This window comes from Monocercomonoides exilis (assembly GCF_001643675.1).
Source record: "Monocercomonoides exilis strain PA203 chromosome Unknown scaffold17-1647472, whole genome shotgun sequence".
NCBI classification, from domain to species: domain Eukaryota; phylum Preaxostyla; order Oxymonadida; family Polymastigidae; genus Monocercomonoides; species Monocercomonoides exilis.
The window spans coordinates 695,667-717,410 of NW_027150562.1; the positions used below are offsets into that span (position 1 = coordinate 695,667).

At 34.9% G+C, this 21,744-nt stretch overlaps 7 protein-coding genes across 7 annotated transcripts; 2 read left to right on the forward strand and 5 right to left on the reverse strand.

The window, feature by feature from the left end:
* Positions 1–4,340: 4,340 nt before the first annotated feature.
* Positions 4,341–6,110, reverse strand: MONOS_564 (putative Conserved NAD+ dependent histone deacetylase of the Sirtuin family; the record flags this gene model as incomplete). The annotated part of the gene is made up of 5 exons (XM_067875807.1): positions 4,341–4,510; positions 4,645–5,293; positions 5,365–5,696; positions 5,752–5,848; positions 5,901–6,110. The coding sequence occupies 5 exons, from the start codon at positions 6,108–6,110 to the stop codon at positions 4,341–4,343; spliced, it is 1,458 nt and encodes a 485-aa protein (XP_067729206.1).
* Positions 6,111–6,331: 221 nt separating this feature from the next.
* Positions 6,332–12,285, forward strand: MONOS_563 (putative NRDE-2, necessary for RNA interference; the record flags this gene model as incomplete). Its single annotated transcript, XM_067875797.1, has 2 exons — positions 6,332–6,365; positions 6,470–12,285. 2 exons carry the CDS (start codon positions 6,332–6,334, stop codon positions 12,247–12,249), a joined length of 5,814 nt encoding a protein of 1,937 aa, XP_067729207.1. The 3' UTR covers positions 12,250–12,285.
* On the reverse strand, positions 12,222–14,200 carry MONOS_562 (Pre-mRNA-splicing factor 18). The gene is made up of 7 exons (XM_067875787.1): positions 14,114–14,200; positions 13,984–14,051; positions 13,831–13,910; positions 13,647–13,786; positions 13,142–13,595; positions 12,938–13,012; positions 12,222–12,807 (listed from the first exon to the last, which is right to left on the reverse strand). The coding sequence occupies exons 1-7, from the start codon at positions 14,188–14,190 to the stop codon at positions 12,439–12,441; spliced, it is 1,263 nt and encodes a 420-aa protein (XP_067729208.1). The 5' UTR covers positions 14,191–14,200; the 3' UTR covers positions 12,222–12,438.
* A 76-nt stretch (positions 14,201–14,276) lies between these two features.
* MONOS_561 (Histone H4) lies at positions 14,277–14,711 on the forward strand. Its single transcript, XM_067875776.1, has one exon. It carries the CDS (start codon positions 14,307–14,309, stop codon positions 14,622–14,624), a length of 318 nt encoding a protein of 105 aa, XP_067729209.1. The 5' UTR covers positions 14,277–14,306; the 3' UTR covers positions 14,625–14,711.
* MONOS_560 (uncharacterized protein) lies at positions 14,709–19,702 on the reverse strand. Its single transcript, XM_067875767.1, has 3 exons — positions 19,490–19,702; positions 15,361–19,430; positions 14,709–15,303 (listed from the first exon to the last, which is right to left on the reverse strand). The coding sequence occupies exons 1-2, from the start codon at positions 19,674–19,676 to the stop codon at positions 15,448–15,450; spliced, it is 4,170 nt and encodes a 1,389-aa protein (XP_067729210.1). The 5' UTR covers positions 19,677–19,702; the 3' UTR covers positions 14,709–15,303; positions 15,361–15,447.
* Positions 19,703–19,738: 36 nt separating this feature from the next.
* Positions 19,739–20,873, reverse strand: MONOS_559 (putative 60S ribosomal protein L17-2). Its single transcript, XM_067875755.1, has 5 exons — positions 20,801–20,873; positions 20,693–20,733; positions 20,401–20,628; positions 20,220–20,322; positions 19,739–20,146 (listed from the first exon to the last, which is right to left on the reverse strand). The coding sequence occupies exons 1-5, from the start codon at positions 20,841–20,843 to the stop codon at positions 20,043–20,045; spliced, it is 519 nt and encodes a 172-aa protein (XP_067729211.1). The 5' UTR covers positions 20,844–20,873; the 3' UTR covers positions 19,739–20,042.
* A 23-nt stretch (positions 20,874–20,896) lies between these two features.
* On the reverse strand, positions 20,897–21,634 carry MONOS_16792 (putative Ribosomal protein L7Ae/L30e/S12e/Gadd45 family). The gene is made up of 3 exons (XM_067869664.1): positions 21,509–21,634; positions 21,381–21,450; positions 20,897–21,229 (listed from the first exon to the last, which is right to left on the reverse strand). The coding sequence occupies exons 1-3, from the start codon at positions 21,591–21,593 to the stop codon at positions 20,986–20,988; spliced, it is 399 nt and encodes a 132-aa protein (XP_067729212.1). The 5' UTR covers positions 21,594–21,634; the 3' UTR covers positions 20,897–20,985.
* Positions 21,635–21,744: the final 110 nt, after the last annotated feature.

Sequence of the window (21,744 nt, forward strand, 5' to 3'; positions counted from 1 at the left end):
AATTCATAGCTTATGTTTATGATTGAACTCGGTCTTTTTTTTCCAAACAAAAAATTTCCTATTTTCTTTGCTTTGTGTTTTGTAATCTGTGCAATTGTTTTTGAAATTATATATATATATATATTATGTATGTACAGTTTTCTAATTGGGCGATTATTTTTGAAAACATATTTCTTCCATCAAAATTTTCGGTTCGAAAATTTCCCTCGAATGTTAAAAAAAGAACACTGAAAAATGAAAGGACCAATAAAAGATATCAGCCTCTTTATCAGTGTTTAAAAATATTGCTATCAAACCAGTTGTGATGAATTTTGCATTTGAACACAAAATCTCTTCCCAAATTCAAACAATATTTAAAAAATAAGAACCCCGAAAAATGTTATGATTTCAAAAATAATCACCCAATTCGCAGTTATTTGCAAAAGAATTTTCAAAAAGTGTCTCATGTTTTCATATTTTTGTCTTTCAAATGTTTATTGCAAAAAAATTCAGAAATAAACATTGAAGATTTTAATATTAACATTTGATTGATGACAAAGTATTCGCCACAAATTGTTAATTCGAATTTTTTTGATTTCAAAAATTTTTTGAAATCAAAAGAATCACATTTTTTTTTCTTTAAGTTCAGTTGTTTCAAATTGTTCCTAATGATCATCCACCGTTTTATGCTAATTTCAGATATTAACAATGGATGAGGACATGTCAGAATAACAATTTAAAAGATTTCTTCTTTACGAAATATCCGACAGATTAACATAATCTCCATCCTTTATACGAACCTCCTCTTCGATTTCGAGGAATGAGAACTTGTCTCCGTAATTATACAACAAACAGTTGATTGGAAATATGTTTCTTTTTCAATTTAATTATCAATAATGTTGAAGTGATCATTTCTGATAATTTTCCGACAATCTTTCTTGAAAACAAAAAACATAACATTTATTTGCAAAAAAAATACAAATTTGAAAGAAGGAACTTCTTCACCTGCAAATTATTCCTCGATAATCATTCACGAGTACAATAATACGGATATTCACTGTTTTTGTTAATTGTGAATTCTTTTTAAATTATATTAAAAAAAAAAAAAAAAAAAAAAAAAAAAAAAAAAAAAAAAAAAAAGAAAGAAAGAAAGAAAGAAAGAAAACTAATATTTGATGAATATTTTGTTTATTTAATCATATTCTTTTCAAAATGCTTTATTATATACCAATGATAAAAACTCTTAAACATATCTATTGTTCACCAAGTATTGTTTTTTGCGGAAGTCCAAAATAAACTTGCATTTTATTGATGTTCATTATTTCACACTCATCTCCTTTTGTTAGTCTTGTTTGTCAACACATGACGGTGGCAATGACTTGTAGTCCAATTTGACAATTTCAATCACTTTTTCGAAGCTTTCTTCGAAGATCCGCACTGTTGAAGGAGTATTGTGAAAAACATTCACAAGTCCACTTTCTTTATAAGCAAAAAAAAAAAAAAAAGGAGAAGAAGAAACTTGCAATATTGCGTTCATTCCAACCCAAAAAAGTTGTTCCACTCTGTCGTGTGTTGAACCCGACCTAACCTGTTGAATTTGAATCATCCAGAGAGAGAAAATTGTCAAAAATAAATGACTGCGGCAAATGTGTTGTATTCGGAGGAAAAACCAAAAGCATTATATTTTAATTAGCAAGTCGAGTCAATACATTTTCCGACAGGTGGATTCTGCAACCATCAAGCTTTTACACAGCCTGTTCATTATTCTCCGGTATAATCATTTTTTTAATGTTGACATGAGGAATGAAATTTTCATTAAATCCAGATTTCAAACAACTCCTTTGTGAAATAAGACGAATTTCCGATTTCTACACAACCATGAATTCCTATTTGATAGACAAGAGACCGAAGGGATCTTGTGTTGAACGGTTTTTGCACAAGAAAACAAGGAGGGACAAAAGTTCCATCAAGTGAAATGCAGTGGAGAAATGATATCCTTTTTTCTCCTCTGTCAACAGGCGTGTGATCCATTTCACGATTTTCATTTATTCCTTCGATCAGAATCATCTTTCTTGTATCTTTATGGGCATGATGAACTGATTCATCAGCACAAATGATCATGGATGAATGTTTTCCATTCACATATTGAATTATATGATTTTTCCAGGTGATAATGCTTTGTTGTAATATATTTGTTCTTTTTTCTTCTCTCAGGCTGGAAAAGACGACCATCAATTCCTCGCTATGCCTTTTTTTGAATGAATAATGAAATTTGTGAGAAGGCGTTTAATGACAAACTTTCGCAACAACGGCTCTAAGCGTTTTCGGAGTGATTTGCTTTCTTTTTTCTCACAAAAATTTTAGTATTTCCATGACTCGTTTTTCTTGCTTTTGAGTCATCAACATGTTCTTATTCTCAATAACCTTTAACCTTATATATCCTGTTCGAATCTGGCAGACAAGGCTCGGTGTGCAGTTGAGTCCATTTGCAATTCGCACATTCGAAGGATTTTCACTTTTCTCATTTTTCAAGCGTCGAAAAAGGAACGAATCAATGAAACTTTTGTTTTCGAAGTATTTTGAGATAAGAAGAATGAAATGAAGTGGAGGTCTAATTTTGGAATAAATCCTGTTCATACTGTTTCAAATGAAGGGAGACATGAAGTTGATAATAATAAAGGCATTTCCAATAAACAGATAGACAAATTGTTTGAACTGAAACAACCATAACAATTTTGGAATATCTGTTTCCAACATTTTCCAATTTGCGTGAATGGTGAGTGACTGCGATCAAAAGAAAAACTTATGAAACCGATAAATCTTTTTCACTCAAGTTCATTCACCAGAACGCAATATATACACATTTATAGTGATCCATATTTATTTGGGACAAAATATTTGACTTCAGGCATTTTCATTGAAAAATTATGCATCTTCAATTAACTTTTTGAGATAAAAAAATTAGAAATAAATGGGTTCATTTTTTGAAACACATGTGAGGTCACAAAATATTTTGTTATTTCATCAATGATGTTTGTTTACAGATATGAAAATCAAATTTGTTTGAAATCTGGAAAAGCTTAATAATGCTAGAAGTGAAACAATTTTTTCATGCCTTGTGCATGAAAAGCTTGAAAGTCCGTTTATTCCCCCATTAGAAAAAAAATAAAAAATGGGCAATCAAAACGAATAATTAAAAAATATTCGATATTAATAAATTTCACACATTAATCCATATGAACGATGATCAAATATATGATAAGCTTCAATTTGTTGCAGTTTGGAGCTTCCAGATATCCGAACAATTCGTTCCTGGAATGAAAAAATTCTTTTGAAAATTTTAACAGATATGATTTATTAAGGGTCTGATGGTTGGATAAGGCGACAGCAATTTGTAACAAATAAAGATGATGATTGTTTTTGTGAAAGGTTTTTTTTTTTTTTTTTTTTTTTTTTTTTTTTCACACATCAATTTTGAGGTCACATTCAATTATTTTGCAAAATATTAAGGAACACACTATATATATTCACTTTGTGAGTGTTTGTGAATTACTGAAGTTTTTGTTAGATTTGATTATTTTCAGATGGGTGCAAAATTTTAAAGACACTATTTTTTTCAAGAACAAATTTCAATGAAACTTTGGAAAAGATCTTTAGAGATTTAAAGAGAGAACAACAAATGACAAAAAATTTTTAAAAAAGTTCCTTATGCTCAATTTTCAAATATAATATTAATTTCATATTTCTATCAAACTTTCGTTTCCACTTACGAAATTTTGCTGTTATGAAAATAAAATCTGGACAATGTTATGATTTCCATTTTTTAGAAATTTCATGATTGGGAACAGAAATTTGATCGAAATATGAAGATTTTATTTTATTTGAAAATTAAACAAAAGGAACTTTTCAAAAAAATTTAGAAAAATCAATTTTTTTAAATAAACGACACGAAAAAATAAAATTTTTCAAAAATAATCACACGTGTGGAAATAGTTGTTAACAAAGCAGAATTTCATTCATTTTTTAAATAAAAATTTATTCCATACTCTGAAAAATTCTCTTCGGGATACGTATCATTGAAAGAAATATTTGATCAAATGTAATGTCAAAATAATTTTCGAAATACCAGGGAAAAAATGATCAAGAATCAATGTACGTAAAATTATAAATAATTTTTAAAAGTTTGTAAAAAATAAAAGGTCGAGCAAACAAAGCAAACATAGAAAAAAAAAGCATTATGAAATGAAATATTGTATCAACAAAATTTTCCAACACGTTGATTTAACATTAAAGTATTTTTTTTATGACCAATTGTAAGCTATTTGATTATTTTCTTGGTTTTTTTTATCAAAATCACTTTTTCATTCACAATTATCTTTCCCTTTATCTTTTTTGCATTCGTCTTGTTTGCCATCGTGCTTAACTTGCTCATTGCCTTCGTCATCATCATCAAATCCCCAATTGGCTTCTGCTGCCATCACAAGTTCTCCAATATCAAATGTAACATCACCAGACTCATCTTGTTCGGGATCTGTTTTAATGAAGCAAAAAACAAAAAAGTAATGAAATAACAATTAAAATATTGGGAAAAAAAAACTTATTCAGATAAAACAAAAACAAAGAAATTTTCTTTATCACAACAATTTTCTCCACAAAACTGCATACTTACAAAGAGAGTGTGATTTGGAGGCACAAAGCGATGATTCCATCTGGTTTCGAAAGCTGATTTCTTTCCACCAGTTTTTGCCATTTTCATGTCTTTTTCCATTGCAGAAACCCAGAACGGATCATTGTCCCAACCGCAATCCTTTACCAGTGCATTGCACACAGCATCACAATCACCGATTAGCTCAATGTCGAAGTGTTCTGTAGTTTGATTCCCAAACATGTCCGTCACACCACCACTGGCAATGACATCTCTGTCGTTCTCTTCCATCTCTTCTCGATTGATCCAGATCTGCGGCACTTCAGGTGGGATGTCGTAGATCATCGAGCGAAGAGGCTCCACGCTCAGAGAAGAACCTATTGCCAGAACAAGATCGCAGTGTTCAGTGTCATTATCAATGTAATCGTTGATGACGGTTGGAAGACGCTCACCGAAGAAAACAGCATTTGGCTTAAAGACAGGCAGAAGCTCTTCAGTCGAAGAAGATGTCGAAGAAGATGTCGAAGAAGATGTCGAAGAAGATGAGCCAATTGGAGAAGTTGAATTGGATTGAGATGAAGAAGAGAGTTCCGATGTTGCTTTTTCTTTCTCCTTTAAGTCTTCATTTTCTGTTTTTGAACATTTACAACGAGGACAATAAGCTATTTCCTGATTAAAAAGAAATATAAAACGATTCATATTACACATTTTAAACATTTGCTTTGAAAATTCAAACAAACTCCTCGCCTAAAATACTCTTCAATATTCTCGATTGGTACAATGTAGCCACATTTCAAACAAGAAGCAGTTCCTAGACTTCCGTTGCAATGCAAAATATTTGTGACTCCCGCTTTTGAATCAAGACTATCAATGTTTTGTGTGTAGTCCCTCAGAAGAATTCCTTTCTTATCGAGAAGTGCAAGAAAATAGTGCGTAAGACTCGGCTCAAAATTTGATGGAAGCATAGCACCTGCATGCTTATAGAACAATGAAGGATCTTTTTTAAAGTGATTAATATGGAAAATGGTTTCAGGAGAAGGAATTCCTCGTCTTTTTAATTCCTGATAAAACTCTAACCGAAAGACCTCCAAATTGACAAAAAAGAAAATTGCAAAAAATATGCAAACTTGATCCCTCATGTAAATCTGGAATTCCACACGATATAGAGATTCCTGCTCCAGTTAAAACAAGAATTCGCTTGCTTCTTTTCAAAAGTTCAATTGCCTAAAATGTGCAACAAATCTCTAAAATACATCAAAGAAACAGAAATGCACACATGCTCAAATGTTCGGTATTGCAACAATCGCTTACGCTTTGTTGGACGTGACCATTCATGAAGCTTCTGAAATAAAAAAGAAAAATCAGTTTCTGGATGACTTTGGACAAGTTGCTCAAGCTTTAACGCATTAAAAAAAGAATTTGCTCTTTCTTGAACGGGTTTTGTTTCATCATCTTTCCATTCTTTTTCCTGCTTCGAGGGTTCCATGAGCAAAATAATTAGATATTCTACCCTTAATAATTTATATATTTATTTGTTATGAGCAATGAGGACGAAGGTTTAAATGCTTTGACAATTTTCCAGATAATTTTATTTTTTATTTTAATGTCACTTACAAAAATATTTCTTTTGTAGTCTTTAGTAGCCTTAAAGGATTTCGTTTCTCTGATACGGATTCTCTTTCTCAATCATCGAAACTTTCGTTGATAATGGAGAAATACAAACAAAAAATTACTATTCAAAGTATGTTCACTTTTTTTGAGCACCTTTTTTAAAGTATATTGTTTTCTCAAAATTTGTATTACAACAATATTTATATTTTTACATTTATTAATGTTTCTCAAAAGAAAAAGAAGAAAGCTCAACAAATAAAGAGAATGAAGATGAAAATTTGTCAGATTCAAAATTTCAGAACGATTTAATTCCAGAAAAACGAAAAAGAAGTGAATGCCAAAGTGAACATGAAAATATATCAGAATCTGTTCATCAAAAAGCAAAAGACTCACAAAGACGTAACCACCATCATCACAAACATCTCAAAGATCGTCATAGTCACATTCATGAACACAAAAAACGTTTTCATAGTCGCAGAAATTCTGTTGATTCTAATCATGATAAGTCTCATTCCAGAGATAAATCTTCATTATCACGAAGTTCGTCTCCTTTCATCAAAACCATTGAAAAGAAAAGTTCAAATACTTCAGCAACATATAAAAACCAGCAGGAAAAATATGAAGAATCCCCGACATTTTACAATTGGCACAACATTCCTCGATTGGAAAAAGAGATAAAGTTTCGACACTCAAGATATCAAAAAAATCAAGAAGGAGTGCAAGTGAGGTCACGTTCAATGATTATCACTCCTACTGCTGACTCCATGACAAGACCCCTTTTTATTATCGACAAGTCACAAGATCTGACAAATGCAATTATTTTTGAGCCACCAGCAGAAGATGTACCAAAATATAATCGTCCATCATTTTGCAAGCTGATTGGAACGGACGTTTCTTGGAGCAACTGGGAAAAGATAATTAAAACCACAGAATATTCAAACAGAAATGCTTCTTTTCGTCTTCTTCAAAAGCAACGCGAGAAAATTGAGAAAAAAGAGAGAAAGCGAGGAATACGAAATAAGCAAATTTCCAACCTTTTTGAATCTACGATTCCTTCTCATGTTTTTCACAGCAGACAATTAAATGCGTCAGAAAAGAGCAAGCAACAGCTGGTCTGCGGCTGGGAATGGTTGGTTACACAAACTGACCAAAAATCAGGTGATGATAATGAATCTGTGCTTTTTGATTCATTCATCCCTCTTCAACAATCTTCTTTATTTGGAGCTTTATCCAAAGAAAATGCAAAAGAAATGGCATCTGCTGCACTTTTTCCCCAATCAAATCGTAGTGTCGCATCAAGTGAATCACAAGACATGTTGAAAATGCCTCCAGCAATGGAAATAGCAGCATTCTACAGCAGAATGACAACAAAACATCCACACACAGCAAAATGGTGGATAAAGCTTGCAAATATCCAAGAAGCTCAAATGACGGGGCAGCTGCCAAAGACACAAAAACTGTTTTCAAATGCTGAGAAGTCATCAAATTCTGTTTTTTCGTCAACAGCTTCAATTCCGTCCATCGCTGTTTTGCAGCAGAAACTTTCCATTCTTTTGGAAGGGATGGAGCACAACAAGTCCTCACAGGCGCTTTCGTTGGAGTATCTCCGCCTTCTTTCATCTGCCTCTTCAGTTTTCACACAGACCACTTCAGCAGCATCTTCGTCTTTATCTGCACTCGAAAGAGAACGATTGGAGGCATCGTGTTCTGGTTTGGGATTTGTGTTTGGGGAATGGGAAAGGATCATTGGAGAAACACTGCAGCTGAAGAAGGAGGAGCTGGAAGAGAGTTCAGAAGATGAAAGCGAGATTTGTAGCGAAGAAGATGAAAAAGAAGAGGATGAGATATTTTTTGACAGACGCTCAAATGTTAAAGAGAAAAAAGAGTCTTACTCAAGAAATGATATCGAGAACAAATCGTCAAAACAAATTTCGTATCCTTTTGAGACGACTTTCAAAAAAAGAACAATTCGCAGCGTCCAAAAAGCCGAAAAATTAAAGCAGAAAACAGTTGCTGATAAACTTTTTGTTCTTTTAACTGGATACATTCAGAACTTTCTTGGCAGCTTCACAACATTCTCAATGAAATCTCTCCAAAACACATTTTCGCGTTTGATCCATCTGATCACTGATCAAAAGCCTCGGCCATCAGAAATCACCCAATCCACTCTTTTGTCTCTAAGCTTCCATTTGTTTATTTGCTTTTGCCTTATCAATGCTCACGCAGGCTATAAAGAAGTTGCATTTGCTCTTCTCCACGCTCAGCTCTCTGTTTTGATGGCATCTTCAATCTTTCTCTTTGAGAATGCTTCTGATCAAAAGTCTTCACGTTGGATGGATTCTCTTCTGGAATCTGTTTATGAAAGGAAAAGAAAAGAAGCAGAGGAAGACGATGAAGAACCAGAAGAGTTAACAGAAGAAGAACGCAAAAGAGGTCCATTTGGATGGAGCTGGACTGGAGTGAAAGAACGTATTAGGAACTGGATTGTGGATGAAGAATCAATTCTGGGCGAGGATGAAATCGGGAACATGTTTTGGGAGAGAGTGAAGAGAACAAAGCCTTCAAAGGGAAAAAATGGAGAAGGCAAAGCATTCACTCCATTCAAAAAAACAACATTAGATGAACAGAATATAAATACAATACTGAAACAACTTCCATCTACAATTTCATCGTCAATCAAATCCATTCCACAACTCCTTTGGGCCATGTCTGAGAGAATTGTGAGTCAAACCGCATCGTTTCCCTTACGAATATCAGAGAATGTCCAATTGATAGACAGAAGACCAGATAGATTTGTGCTGTTTTCTGATGTTGAGCCATATTTAATTGATCCATTTTTCACCTACCATAAATCTTCTTCTCTATCTTCGCTGGAGCTGAGAGCTCTTCTTCAGGATTTTTTCATTCAAATCGGACAGCTTTTGCTTGTTCATTTTCATCTACTTTCTATCGACCTGTCATCGTTTTCAGAATCTTTCATGGATCATTTTCATACAAACAATCCATATTTCATTCATTTATCTTCATTCATTTCACCTTTTCATTCAAAGAAAGCATCATCTTCTTCATTACACTTTGCAATTACTCTTCTTTCTCAAATAAGAGATCTTCTGTCAAAACACTGCAACGTTTCATCTCAATCATCAATTCACCAGATGTTAATGAAAGATGTTATAACTTCATTCTCAAACCAGCTTGCGCAATGGATTATTCTTCTGCACTCTCAGCAACTTAAAGCATCTGATTCAAACGCAATCATAACGCAATCAACTGATAGCAATTCTACTTCTGTTGTGCCAAAGAACAAGTCATTAGCTTCACAGTTGAAGCAATTTGCACAACCTTTCTTTGCAGAATTTTCTCAAGACCCTTTCCTATGGCAATGCTTTATTTGCTCATTAATTGACGTTGGCGGATGGAAGCTTGCGACAAAAACAACTGCAACTATTCTTCATTCTGTGTTTTCTTCTCAACCTGTTCTGTCAGAAGAACCGTTGAAGCATAATTCATTCATAACAGTTGCAACACATTCAGTTTTAAGCATTCTTAGTTCTGAAGATATCTCCTCAGAAAGTGCAGTCGAAGAAACTGTTAATATAATGAAACTGTGCTGGGAGAATATGAAAACAGAACAAGAAAAGCAAACCGCTACTGAATTCCAACACAAATCTTCTTATGCTGTTACATTAGTTAATTCATCCATTTCTTCTTCCGAATCATTGGGCATTAGCAGCCTGATGAAATCATCACATTTTGTATTTTTTAAAGAATGTTTGAGAATTGTTCTGAAAGATGCTGCAGTTCTTGAAGAAGAAGCTTTGAGCAAGTGCATTCAGATTGCTGAGAAGTGGGCTCCAGATCGATGGTCAGATGATTTGATTTTATCATCTTTTGATGAAGAAACTGCATCTTCTAGTTCGTCATCTGACTTAAAGTCGACTTCTTCGCTTCACTCTCAAGAAAGCAAAGCAAATCAAACAGGCATTTCAAGCTTTTTGGAAGCGATAATACCGACGGCACAGCAAATGAGTGCTTTTCTTTTATCTTCTCAACTATGTTGGACAACTTCATTGCTTCTCTTCTTATCTCCTCTTCAACTTTCTTCTTCTTCGAATACTCTGATTTCCTCTCACATTGAGCTTTTGGATGAATTACATCGTTTTTTCATCAATGTCTGTTCATATTTCATTTACTTGTCGTTTATTATGAGCCAACTGTTCACCTCTCGAAAAGTTCTTTCAATGAAACAAATAACAGTGCTCCTCAATCTCCTTCCCCGCCCTTCTTCAATGCTTATTTCTTTTATGCGGAGCAGCCACGTTTATTCAGATTTGCCTCTTTCTCTTCCAGCTTCAAACACAATCAGCATAGACCCTTCAGAAGAAGAACATGCTAAATCAAACCTTCTGTCATCTTGCTTTGCTCACTGCGAATCTGAACTTATCACATCTCATTTTTGTGTTGTATTTCATCTATCATTCACAAAGCCTAATTCACAAATACAAGCAAAACTTCAAACTTCAAAGAATTCAGAAAAGGATGATAATTCATCGCGATTGTCGATTGTTTATCCGTTACCTCATCCAGGCTTTTTCGATGCATTTAATCTTCCTCTCGATTTTGGGCTAGAAGCTTTGGAGATTGGAAGATGGTTATCCTCATTTGAACAACATTTGACATTTCTCTCAACTTTGTGTGATTCTATCCTTTTCCGCATATCGTCACTTTTTCTGAAAAAAGAAAAAGCAAAGAAGTCAACAACACAAATGTGGGTTAATAGATTTTCGTTTCAGGACTTGAGAGAATTGAAGCAGGTGAATCTGAATGTTCTTTTGCATTCGTTGGAGTCATTCCCCAGAAACACCGAGCTTCTCAATCTTTTGGCGAATTTACATAGAAAAGTCCCTCTTCCTGCTGCTTTTTCTTCACAAATCACTTTTTTGTCAGACGAAAGAATATTTTTTGACAGAGCAGCTCAGAGACCAAATAACCCCTTCGCAGTTATTGCTGGATTTCAACACTGCTTGCCTTTGTCTCTTCAAAGCTCTCTTCAAAGCTCTCTTCAAGGGTCATTTGCAACATCTTCGTCTTTGGCTTCCAATGATTCTTTGAAACTTTCCCGTGCACAAATAGAAAGGGTGCGCAGTCTTTTGTCTTCCTCAATTCAATCTGAAACTTCCATTGTCAATCCTTTCATCTGGCTGTTATATGTGCTGCTCCATTCAATCTCTCCAATTTCAGAAAGTTCTCACAAATCTTCCTTTGAAAGTCCACTTCGAATGAGCATTGTTTTAAAAGCGGTGAGGAGCTGTGCTTGGTCAAAAGACATCTTCACTCAGACACTTTTGGGTTGTGAATGCAGTTTGAGTTCGTTCTTTCCTCTTCCGAGTTGCACTCATTTTCGCGATTGTGGGTGTGAATGTGCTGGACTGTGCCACAAGGAATGCGGATGTGGATGTAGCGGATCGGTGATTGGAAACCTGCTGTGGGAGTTGCAGGACAGAAAGCGAAAGGCACAAACAGACGATTTTGATGAGATGGTGGCAGAAAGGCACCGAACAGAAAAAGTGCGGTCGCATCTGAGCTGGTCTGCGAATCTGATGATGATTCCACAAGAAAAACATCTCTGCTCACGATTGGACATGAAGGACGCGATTGAAATTGCTTCGTCGAATGAGATCGATGGTGAGACAGAGGAAAGTGAAGAAGAAGAAATCAAAAGTGGATTGGATGAGGATGTTATTTCAAGTTCAGAAGGAAGTGCAAGCGACAAAAGAGAAGAAACGGATGAAAGTGAGGAAAATGAAGATATATCTGCTAACAAAGCAGATAATGAGGATAAATCGGAAAAAGAAGCAAAAGATAAAGAAGATGAAGAAGAAGAGTTACTGTTTAATGAAAGCGATTCAGCGTCATCTTCAACGGACAACGAAGTATTTGACAGCACAATGCGTACAAACAGCTCAGATGTTTGGGGCAATTTCCATTTCACTTCATTTCACAAGTTCTTTTGAGAAACGAAATGAGAAGTGTATAAAAAATCAAATAAAATAGAAAACATGAAAATTTGAAACAAAAAGCAGTGAATTGAATTGATAGAGGTGAAATTAATCACTCTATAAAAACCTTTGAAACAAAGATTTGACAAATGTTGTGAAAGACAAATTTTATCTTATATAAAAAAAAGCAGGAAATGGCTTTTTTCATCTCCAAGCAACTGTCTTTGAAGGAGCTGGATTATATTTATTTGAAGCAAATGTGATGATACGTTTCACAGACTGAATATACTTCCTCTGCTCTTCATCATTCAGGATATGTGCAATAGACTCTGCAGCAATCTTTTTCTGCCCCGATCTGTCGTGAATGCTGGACATAGTGACACCCATAGGCCACGGGGCATTGCCAATTGCCATTCGAAGATACAAGTCGTTTGCTCTGATGAAGTCTTTCTTTTCGAGTGATTGGCAGATGCCAAATATGAGGTCGCGAGTGTCTCGTGCAAGATTTTTCTTTTTAAGATGCTTAAATAATGGTTTGATATATGCATCGCATTGCCTGAATATTGCAAGCTCCTGTGAGTACATGGGGGAAAAAAATTGAAATTTTAATAATCAATCAAATATAATAATAATAATAATAATATATAAAACAATAAGTTATTTAACAATTTGACAAAAAATTCCCACAAAAACAATTTCAAACTGCTCGTCCTTCAACACTATTTGCCTCATGATCTGGTCTTTCTTGCAGTGTCGTATCCCAAAGACGAAGATATTTCTGTTCGATAATTCAAGAAAAAAAGAAAAAGAAAAATTCAATGATGACATTGACATTAGAGTGAAACCAATAAAATAAAGAATAAAATATGTTTTTAAATAACTTTATGAAACAAAATTCAAGCCAAACCAAAAGCACAAAAAGAATAAATTCGAATTTGTCCATTGCTTTTGGAATTTCTTCAGATGTTGAATCGTCCTTTTGAGTTGATATTTGCGAATCTGGCACATCTGTCATTTTGCTTTTATTCATCAATCTTTCAAATGTCTCGTTTTCATCCTCACTCATTTCATTATCTGCTTCTTTCTCCTTTTTTTCTTTTGTTTCTTTTTTACGATCTTTTGTCTTCTTGCTATCGAATAAATCTTCATCTGTTGATTCTCTTTTTAAAGACGATGACTCTGCTATTCCTTCCTCAGCACTTCTTTCTTTTTCTCTTTCCCTTTCTTCTTCAACGTATGTAATATCCCACTTAAAAGTTCCAAAAAGAAAGCCTCTGCTTGTGCTCACGCTTGTAACTTGTGACTCTTGCCATTTGTGTTGACCTGTTGTCAGATCTTTGTGCAATTGTAAAAGACGAAGACTGATTGAAGAAATAAATTAGAAGTTGAAAAGCAAGAATTTCTGCTCAAACCGTTGAAAACGCTGAAGATCAGTCTCTCCAAAAAGCGTTGAAGGTTCACCATAATTTCGAAGAGCTGCTCTCACTTCTTGAATGGGTGGAAGAACAATGTCTTTCGAGCTATCATCTGAAGTGCTATCTAAATTTGAAGTCTATAACACAATTATGATAAACAATTTTCAATAAAATAATATACTGTTGCATCATCGGTCGTCGAAGTTAACTTTTGCTCTTTGTTCTTAAATTCTTGAAGTGATGATTTTTCAAAATTAATTTCTAATAACATTGTAAATTACAAGTAGAGTAAACGAAATAAACTATGATATAATAATGAATATAGAATTCAAACTTTGTTGTTCCTTCCATTCTTTTTGCTTTCTTAAAGCTTCTTCAACTTCAATTTCTCCTCTTCTTTTCCTATGCAAATTTTAATAGAAGTTGTCGAACATTATATCTTCAAAAAAACAAATTTTAATCACCATTTAGCTTTATTGTTCCCAGTATTTGCTGCTAGTTGACTTTTTCGCTGCTTTATTATTTCTTCAAGAGTTGACATGAAATTAATTATGGCAATTGTCCATTTTAATAAATATGGTATCAAAAATTTGGATATAAAAGCAAATCGAAAATATTTTATTCAATTTATTCTTTAAAGTTAATAATATTGTAAATATGTCTGGACGTGGAAAAGGTGGAAAAGGAGGAAAAGGTATCGGAAAAACTGGAGCAAAGGGATATCGCAAGCTTCGCGATAACATCCAAGGAATTACAAAACCAGCCATCCGTCGTCTTGCTCGCAGAGGAGGCGTGAAAAGAATCTCCAACCTTATCTATGATGAAACAAGAATCATCTTGAAAATGTTCCTTGAAGGAATCATTCGTGATGCTGTGACTTACACAGAACATGCCAGAAGGAAGACAGTTACCGCCATGGATATTGTCTACTCACTTAAACGCCAAGGAAGAACACTTTATGGATTTGGAGCATAATCTTAATAAAAATTTTCGAATAAGAGTTTTTTCGTTTTGTGTTTTTAAACACATATTTTCAAAAATTTAACATGATAAATAATGATTATATTCTTGTCTTTTTGAAATTAAAAATTAAACATGCAAAAAGAGAATAATCTTTCAACATATATTTCAGTTTGAGTTATGATCAAACAATTCCCATTTAATGATCTTGAATGTGATTTCTTGGTATAAAACCGAATCAGAGTCAGTTAAAGAATGACCTTGAGAGATCCCAGTTCTGAGGGTTGTTGGATGTGATAAGTCGAACAACGCTTTGGGGAAAGTCCTCTGATAAAGTTCCTTGTAAAAGCAACTGTTTTGTAAGAAACAGTTGGTGGTGGATGAGATTGATTTAAGGTTGCATTCATTTCGAAAGAAATTGAATGTGACTTCTGATTAAGTCATTCATATTCATCATGATTCATCGAATTAGATAGTAGTTATCTGGGTTGTCGGGATAATTATTGATTGTGCTGATTTGAGAACTCAACGGGGCTTACTTCTCAGGATTGACATTTTTGTAAACAATTATCACACAAAAATTATAAATGAATTAAGTGATAACATGAACGTCTCTCAAATGAAATTTGTTCCAAATGCTTTTCAAAAATTTTCTTTTCTTATCAAACTTCTGTTCCTATGCGAATAAAATGATCTGTAAACGAAATAATAATTTAAGATTTTAAAATAACGCAAAGACTAAATCTCACACAAAACGCATTTAATTTGTTCTGCTGATTATTAACCTTTTCAATAAAAACAATAAATAAACGTTAATTCTTTATGTGTTGTTTGAATTTTATTCCTTTTTCTCTTCTTCACCTTCATCTTCCTCAGTTTCCTCTTCATCTTCATCCTCCTCATCGTCGTCATCATCGTCGTCATCGCCTTCGCTGTCCTCCTCCTCTTCTTCCTCTTCCTCGCTGCCATCATCATCTTCATCTTCATCTTCTTCGCTTTTATCATCTTTATCATTTTTACTAAACACGGAATCAACATTCTTACTTAATTTTTCCTCTTTCCGATCAATTTCCTTGCTATCATTTGATTCTTTTTTTGGTGGATTTTTTATTTCCTCATCACTAATTTTTGTTTTTGTTTTCCTGGCTTTTGCAATTTTACCAGTTGCTTCATTCAAAAGTCCTCCTCTTTCTTTCTCCCTTTTGTTTCTCCTTTTTTTCTCATCTTTGCGGTGTCGTGTTGTGGATGAAATACGCCTAACTTCGTCTTCTTCTCCCGTTCCTCCGTCTTCTTCGGTGCTCCCTTTATCTCCATCATTGTCATCATTCTCCACCAAATCCACAACCATACCTGATTTCTTTTTTGCTTCTAGCCTCATCTTTTTCTTCATTTCCTCTTCCATTGCATGCAGCCTTTTTGCAATTGTTTCTCTTCGGGGCCATGTCATCATCCGCCTCCACCCACCGTCCATTAAACTTCTGCACTCCCTTATTTCCCAATGCTCTGCTCCAAAGCACAGCTCTCCTTCTTCCGCAGCTTGTGCCAGCATCGACATAGCAGAGAAGTACACTGGATGGTACTCTCTGAGCACACGCTCTTCAGTGAACATCGTCTCAGCCGATAAACCTGTCCATTCTGAAGCAGCACCTGTGAGCGAGTCCAGCATTGATGCTACACGCTCATCGATTCCTTCTTCGGTCATTTCTGCTTCTCCTTTTTGTTCATTATCTTTATCGGATTCAGTGCTGCCTGCTTTTTTCTTTTTGATTTGCTCCTTTTCTGCTTTCTTTTGCTTAGTCAGCATTGAAGCTTTCTCCTTTTCTCTCTTTGCAATTTCTTTTTTCATTCTCTCTTCTCTACTTCTTTTCTTCTTCTTCTGAACGACTTGCCATAATGCATCGCTTTCTGGTGCATCATCGCAGCTGAGCAGCGCAATGAGTCCACACATTTTTATGTCCAGTGCTCTTCGTGGATAACCTCGATAGTACAGCAGCCCAACCACTCGATACACGTATCTGCAGATGGACAATATCACCGAAGGATAGTAAAGCGGTGATAGGAACAGTTCTTTTTCATCTGTGGAAAGTATTTTTGCAAGCTGTTCAGGAGAGAACTGAGTTTGCTCTTTGTTTTGTGCATCATCATCAGAAGAAGATGAATCATCAGCCACAACTCCAGCCAGCTCAGCTGATTTTCCTCTAATAGGCAATGGCGTCTTCTCGAAGTAATGTTCTCCTTTTTTCCCTTTCTTCCCGCGCTGTCCTTTCTTTTTTCCAGTCTCCTTTTTATCCTTGAAGTCATTGCCCCACAGTTTCGCAGAGGTGAAAGCAGAGTAAAGCAGGATGAGCGAGGCATACATCGCCTCGATCACTGTCTCGTGGAATGGATGGAGCACTCTTCTCCACAGCTGCACTGTTGTGTTTAATTCCAGCATCGAGCGGTGGAAGAAAGCAAATCCCATCCCCTTCCCCAAGTTGTCGCAGTCCACTTCAATATCGTTTGCATGAGAAAACGCTTCGCCAGCTCGTTTCTCTAAAAGCATAGCGCGGTTACCAGCAATTATACGGTGAGAAGCTGGACAATTGCGGCAGATGAAGATAAGGTGATGATCAAGATATGAAGATGAGAAAGGAGTGAGTGCTGCTTTTTTCAATAACTTTCTTTTATTTGTTTCTGAATCTTCTTCTTCTTCTTCGTCTTCGTCTTCTTCGTCGTCGTTTCCGTCAATTTGTTCCATGAAAGCCGCCATCAATTTTTCAAACTCAATTTCGTCTTCACGCAAGTTGTATTTTTTGAGTTTTTCTGTTTCGTCTTTCAGTTCTTCAATTCGTCTCATCTCTTCCAAGCGTTCTAAAATGCGATTAAGTGAACTATTTTTCGCATTTGAGTGCGCTCCGATTTTGCCTTTTTCATTTTCAGTTGAAGCCGTTGGCGATGTAGAAGCTGAAGTCAAATTATTTGATTCTTCTGTGATTGTCTTCTTTTGTTCGTCATTTGCATCTTCAACCGATTTATCCGTGCAACCTTCTCCATTTTCCATTAGCAACTTTCGCTTTTCAAGTTCTGCCACAACATCTGCTCTTCCCACAGTCCGCATCGGAGCTCCGCACTCAAAACAGCAGAAGCAACTGAGCACATCGTCCCACTCGGCTGGGTTTGTGAGCTGTTGTGAGATTTTTGAGAGGCGAATTTCACGATCGATTCGAGTGAGTGGATGTTCGTCAATGTCTGTATCATCATTATTATTAGCATCAATTTTTTTGTCTTCGTCATTTTTTAAATCGTGTTCAATTTCTTGTTTGCCCTTTTCGCTTTCTTTCTCCTCAGATTTCGCTTCGCAAACAGAAGCTTCTGTTGCATCTTTTTCTTGTTTAATCTTCATTCTTTTTTGCTCTAGCAGCTCATCTTGCCTTTGCTGATTGATCTCTTGCTCCACCTCTTCGACAATTTCCTCTCCAAAGTCTGGCCCTGGCGGCATTTCTCCTCCGCCCATTGTCAGCGAGCCACCAGTAGATCCAAAAGGCAATGAGGCTGATGATAAATTGCTTTCGATTTCATTCAGTTCTAATTCACCCATAAGATAGCCCACAGACCCTGCAAATCCACCTTGATTATCGAGCGATCCAAACATTTCTTCCCATTTGGTATCATCTTCATTTTTAGCTCCCGAGCTATCGGCGCAATAATCGACTTTTTCTCGTTTTTCTTCTGTTGATTCATCAACTTCCTTTTCATTTGCTTCCTTTCTCCTTTTCTGTCTTTCTTCAATTTCTTTATCCATCAACGCTTTTCGTCCCCACCACTGCCTCATCATCTTCCCCCAGCCTTGCCCTCCTCTGACCCCTTCTCCATACTTTTTCACTACACTCCGTACGCACCTTCCACATCCGCACACAAACGCATAAGTGCCCCGCAGCTCGCCTTGTCTCCGCTCTACGCACATTCCTAATTCTGAGTAATCTACGCAAACTTCTTCCCCACTCCTGACCCAACGAATGGTTGCAATAACAATCTGCCCACGTTGAGTGTGGCAAAACCCTGCATTGGGGCAGCATGAATGGTTAAACATAGAGCCTGTATGAAAGAGTCCAAAGCCAACATCGCGGAATATTGTATGAGCGTTACAATCTGAAATTGATTGACTTTGAATCAAAATTGGTAAAAGTAATGATTTCAAGAATATCCGAGGATAATTCGATGGAATCGGTATTGTGTCATCAACGGACCGAGCGTCATCCAATGATTCTAGTTTTCCTTCCTTGTGCATTTCCCACATTCGATACAACTGCTCTATTTCTTTTGCAATTGCTTCGCTACTTCTGCAACAAACGTTCGTTTTAGTACTATCTTTTGTTAAGCAAGAATGTCTTCCGGTTTGAGGGTTGATGTTCTTTTTCTGTCCACAAATTTGGCATAGCTGTTGATGAATTCCAAATTTCACAATATTCTCCAGCATCAAAAGCATTTCTTTGTCAGATAAAAATGAAAGGGCAATTTCAACAACAGGTGTCTGAGACAAAATATATTCTTCTTCCAAGTCTTTGTTGTGACCAACAAGATCGAACAAAAGCTGAAGAGGAGTCAGAGAGTCGAACGGCTTAACGGTGGGAAATGAATCAGAATACAATCTGTTTTGTAATTGCTCATTGTGAATAAACACAGAGATCAATCTCATTAGATGAACAGAATCTGCATCGGATAAAAATTCAACTGGCGCGTTGCAATACGCTCTACACTCGTATTTGTGGAAGATTTTATCTGCATTTTTACATTCTTCAGAGCAATAAAAAGTTCTTCTGCATTCTTCGCAAAAAGAGAATCCTGTATGTATTCATCAAAATTTTTGTAATAAAGTATATCAAATTTGTTTTGCTTCATACCTTTGTCTGGAAGATGATCCGTGCAGTAAGCACAAAAAGATGTTCTTGATGATGGATATAACACAGTTGCAATGGATGGTTCTGTGAGTAAAATTGTGTTTGGCGGAAGCGGTTGTTCTGCAACACAAACCCTTCCTTTATCTTTGGTTTCAACAATCCTAAACTTTGGTATTTGCTTTCCAAACATTTAATTTACTCTTTCATGAAAAAAAAGACGGGTCTCAAAAATAGTGGTTTGTCATTTTTTTCTTTTTCGCTTCACATTGTTTAAATGGAAGCGAAATAACTCTGCATGATTCAGAATATTCGAATTGGATTAAATATAATTCAATTTTCATTAGCAATCAAATAAAAGCAATTCAATCCAAAAGTGCTTAAAAGTGTAATATTAATTTTTTTTTTCAATCTTTTTGTGACTACTAATGCAATCTGTTTACACTTGAAAATGAAGAATATTTGGAAATCATCAAAACATTGTTCTTTAAATTTGTTTTTTCTATTGTATAGCTGAAGAGGAATTGACAAAAGGCATGACGAAATGATATAATTTTATTTACTCCTTCTTTGCTTCCTTTCTTGCGCGACGAGCGGCTCTCTGGACAGAGATGCCTTTTTCTGTCATGATCATTTCAATATGGCATGGAGTTTTGTTGAATCCTATTTAAAGCAAAGAATTAAAAAATATTTATTTAAAACAATTCTTTTCATTTTAAAAGATGCAAAAACATACTGTTAATTCTACCATGTGCACGATACATTCTTCGGCTGTGGATACGAGCCTTGTTAACTTTGATGTGAGCAATTGCGCAGTTTCTAACATTGAGATTGTTTTTCTATTCAAAAAGTTGATTAAATAATATTAATTGATGTTTTTGATAAAATAGCGCGAAACACAACAATAAACACAATACCTTTGCATTGCTTTCACAGTTGCGGATCAATTCAAGAAAAACTCTGCTTGCTTTAACAGGGAACCCGCTTTGAGACCATTTCCATGCCTTTCCTTGTGGATTATGTCCAATACCGTATTTATAGCGACGGAATGGAACGGCTTCTTTGTGTTGAATAACGTGGCACAGAAATTGTTTTGCTCTTTTCAATTTCATGTGACGAAGAACTCCAGCAATTTCACGTGCTTGCTAAAATTATTTAATGGATGAAAAACATTAAAATAAATCGCAAGAATCACTTAAAGCAATTAACCTTGAAGTGAATTGTGACGTCATTTCCTTTTGCCTTTGCAACTGAAAAAGTCAATAAAATACACAAATATTCCAATTGAAATAATTTTATAATAAATCAATATATAACCTTTCTCCTTCACATTCCTGTAGTTCACAACGTGTGCTCTCATTTTTAAATAACTTTCTTCAAATGAGCAATAGCGGAATTTAAGATCAGATGCAGCACCATAAAAAATTAAAAATTATTGAAATTTTGATGAAATGGATTGTTTGCGTGTGATTTGATTATAAAAATACTGGCAAAAGTTCACTTTAGCCTGAAATTTTTGAAAGTTCAGAGCGGAGTTTTGTGTATTTTTGTTTAATTTTTTCTGGAGTGCTTGAGCTATCCAGATCAGTTGCCAGAATACAAGAAGTTGGCCTTTTTGTACCTGCTGCAGCTCCTAAATCTGCTTTTGATCCAACAAATACATATGGAATATCCATTTTTTCACAATAGACAGGAAGATGTGAAATGACGTCAATTGGATAGATATCACCAGCAATTACGCACAATCTTTAATTCCGATAAAATTTTTATAAAAGAAAGTTGTTTTTTTAGTTTTGCAGCAATTATTTAGGTGAAGGAAAAACCATGTTTTTTATATGTTTTTTTGAAAATTTGATTATAAAATATAACACGAAAACATAAATTAATTAAATCAGACCCCTTTTTTCCTTTTCTTATACTTTTTACAACTTCCTTCACTCCACGACGAAGTGTTTTTTCTTTAGCAGCTTAATAAATAATAATAAACTTATATGTTAAAAAACTCGTAATAAATGCGTTTCAAACAATGTTTTACCAATTTGAATAACTTTTTTGTTAATTTTGGTCCAGCAAGAGGATTGGCTATAGGTGAAATTTCTGTATCTTCCATTTTTTCAAGAATTAATCCAAAATGATAAAAAGATCTCTTACCAAAACAAAAAATTTCAAAAGAAACTTGAAGTTCCAAGAATAATCATCAAGTGCATCGTATTCTTTCAGAGCATAAATCATTACCTTTGTTCAAAATATCATTGCATTTT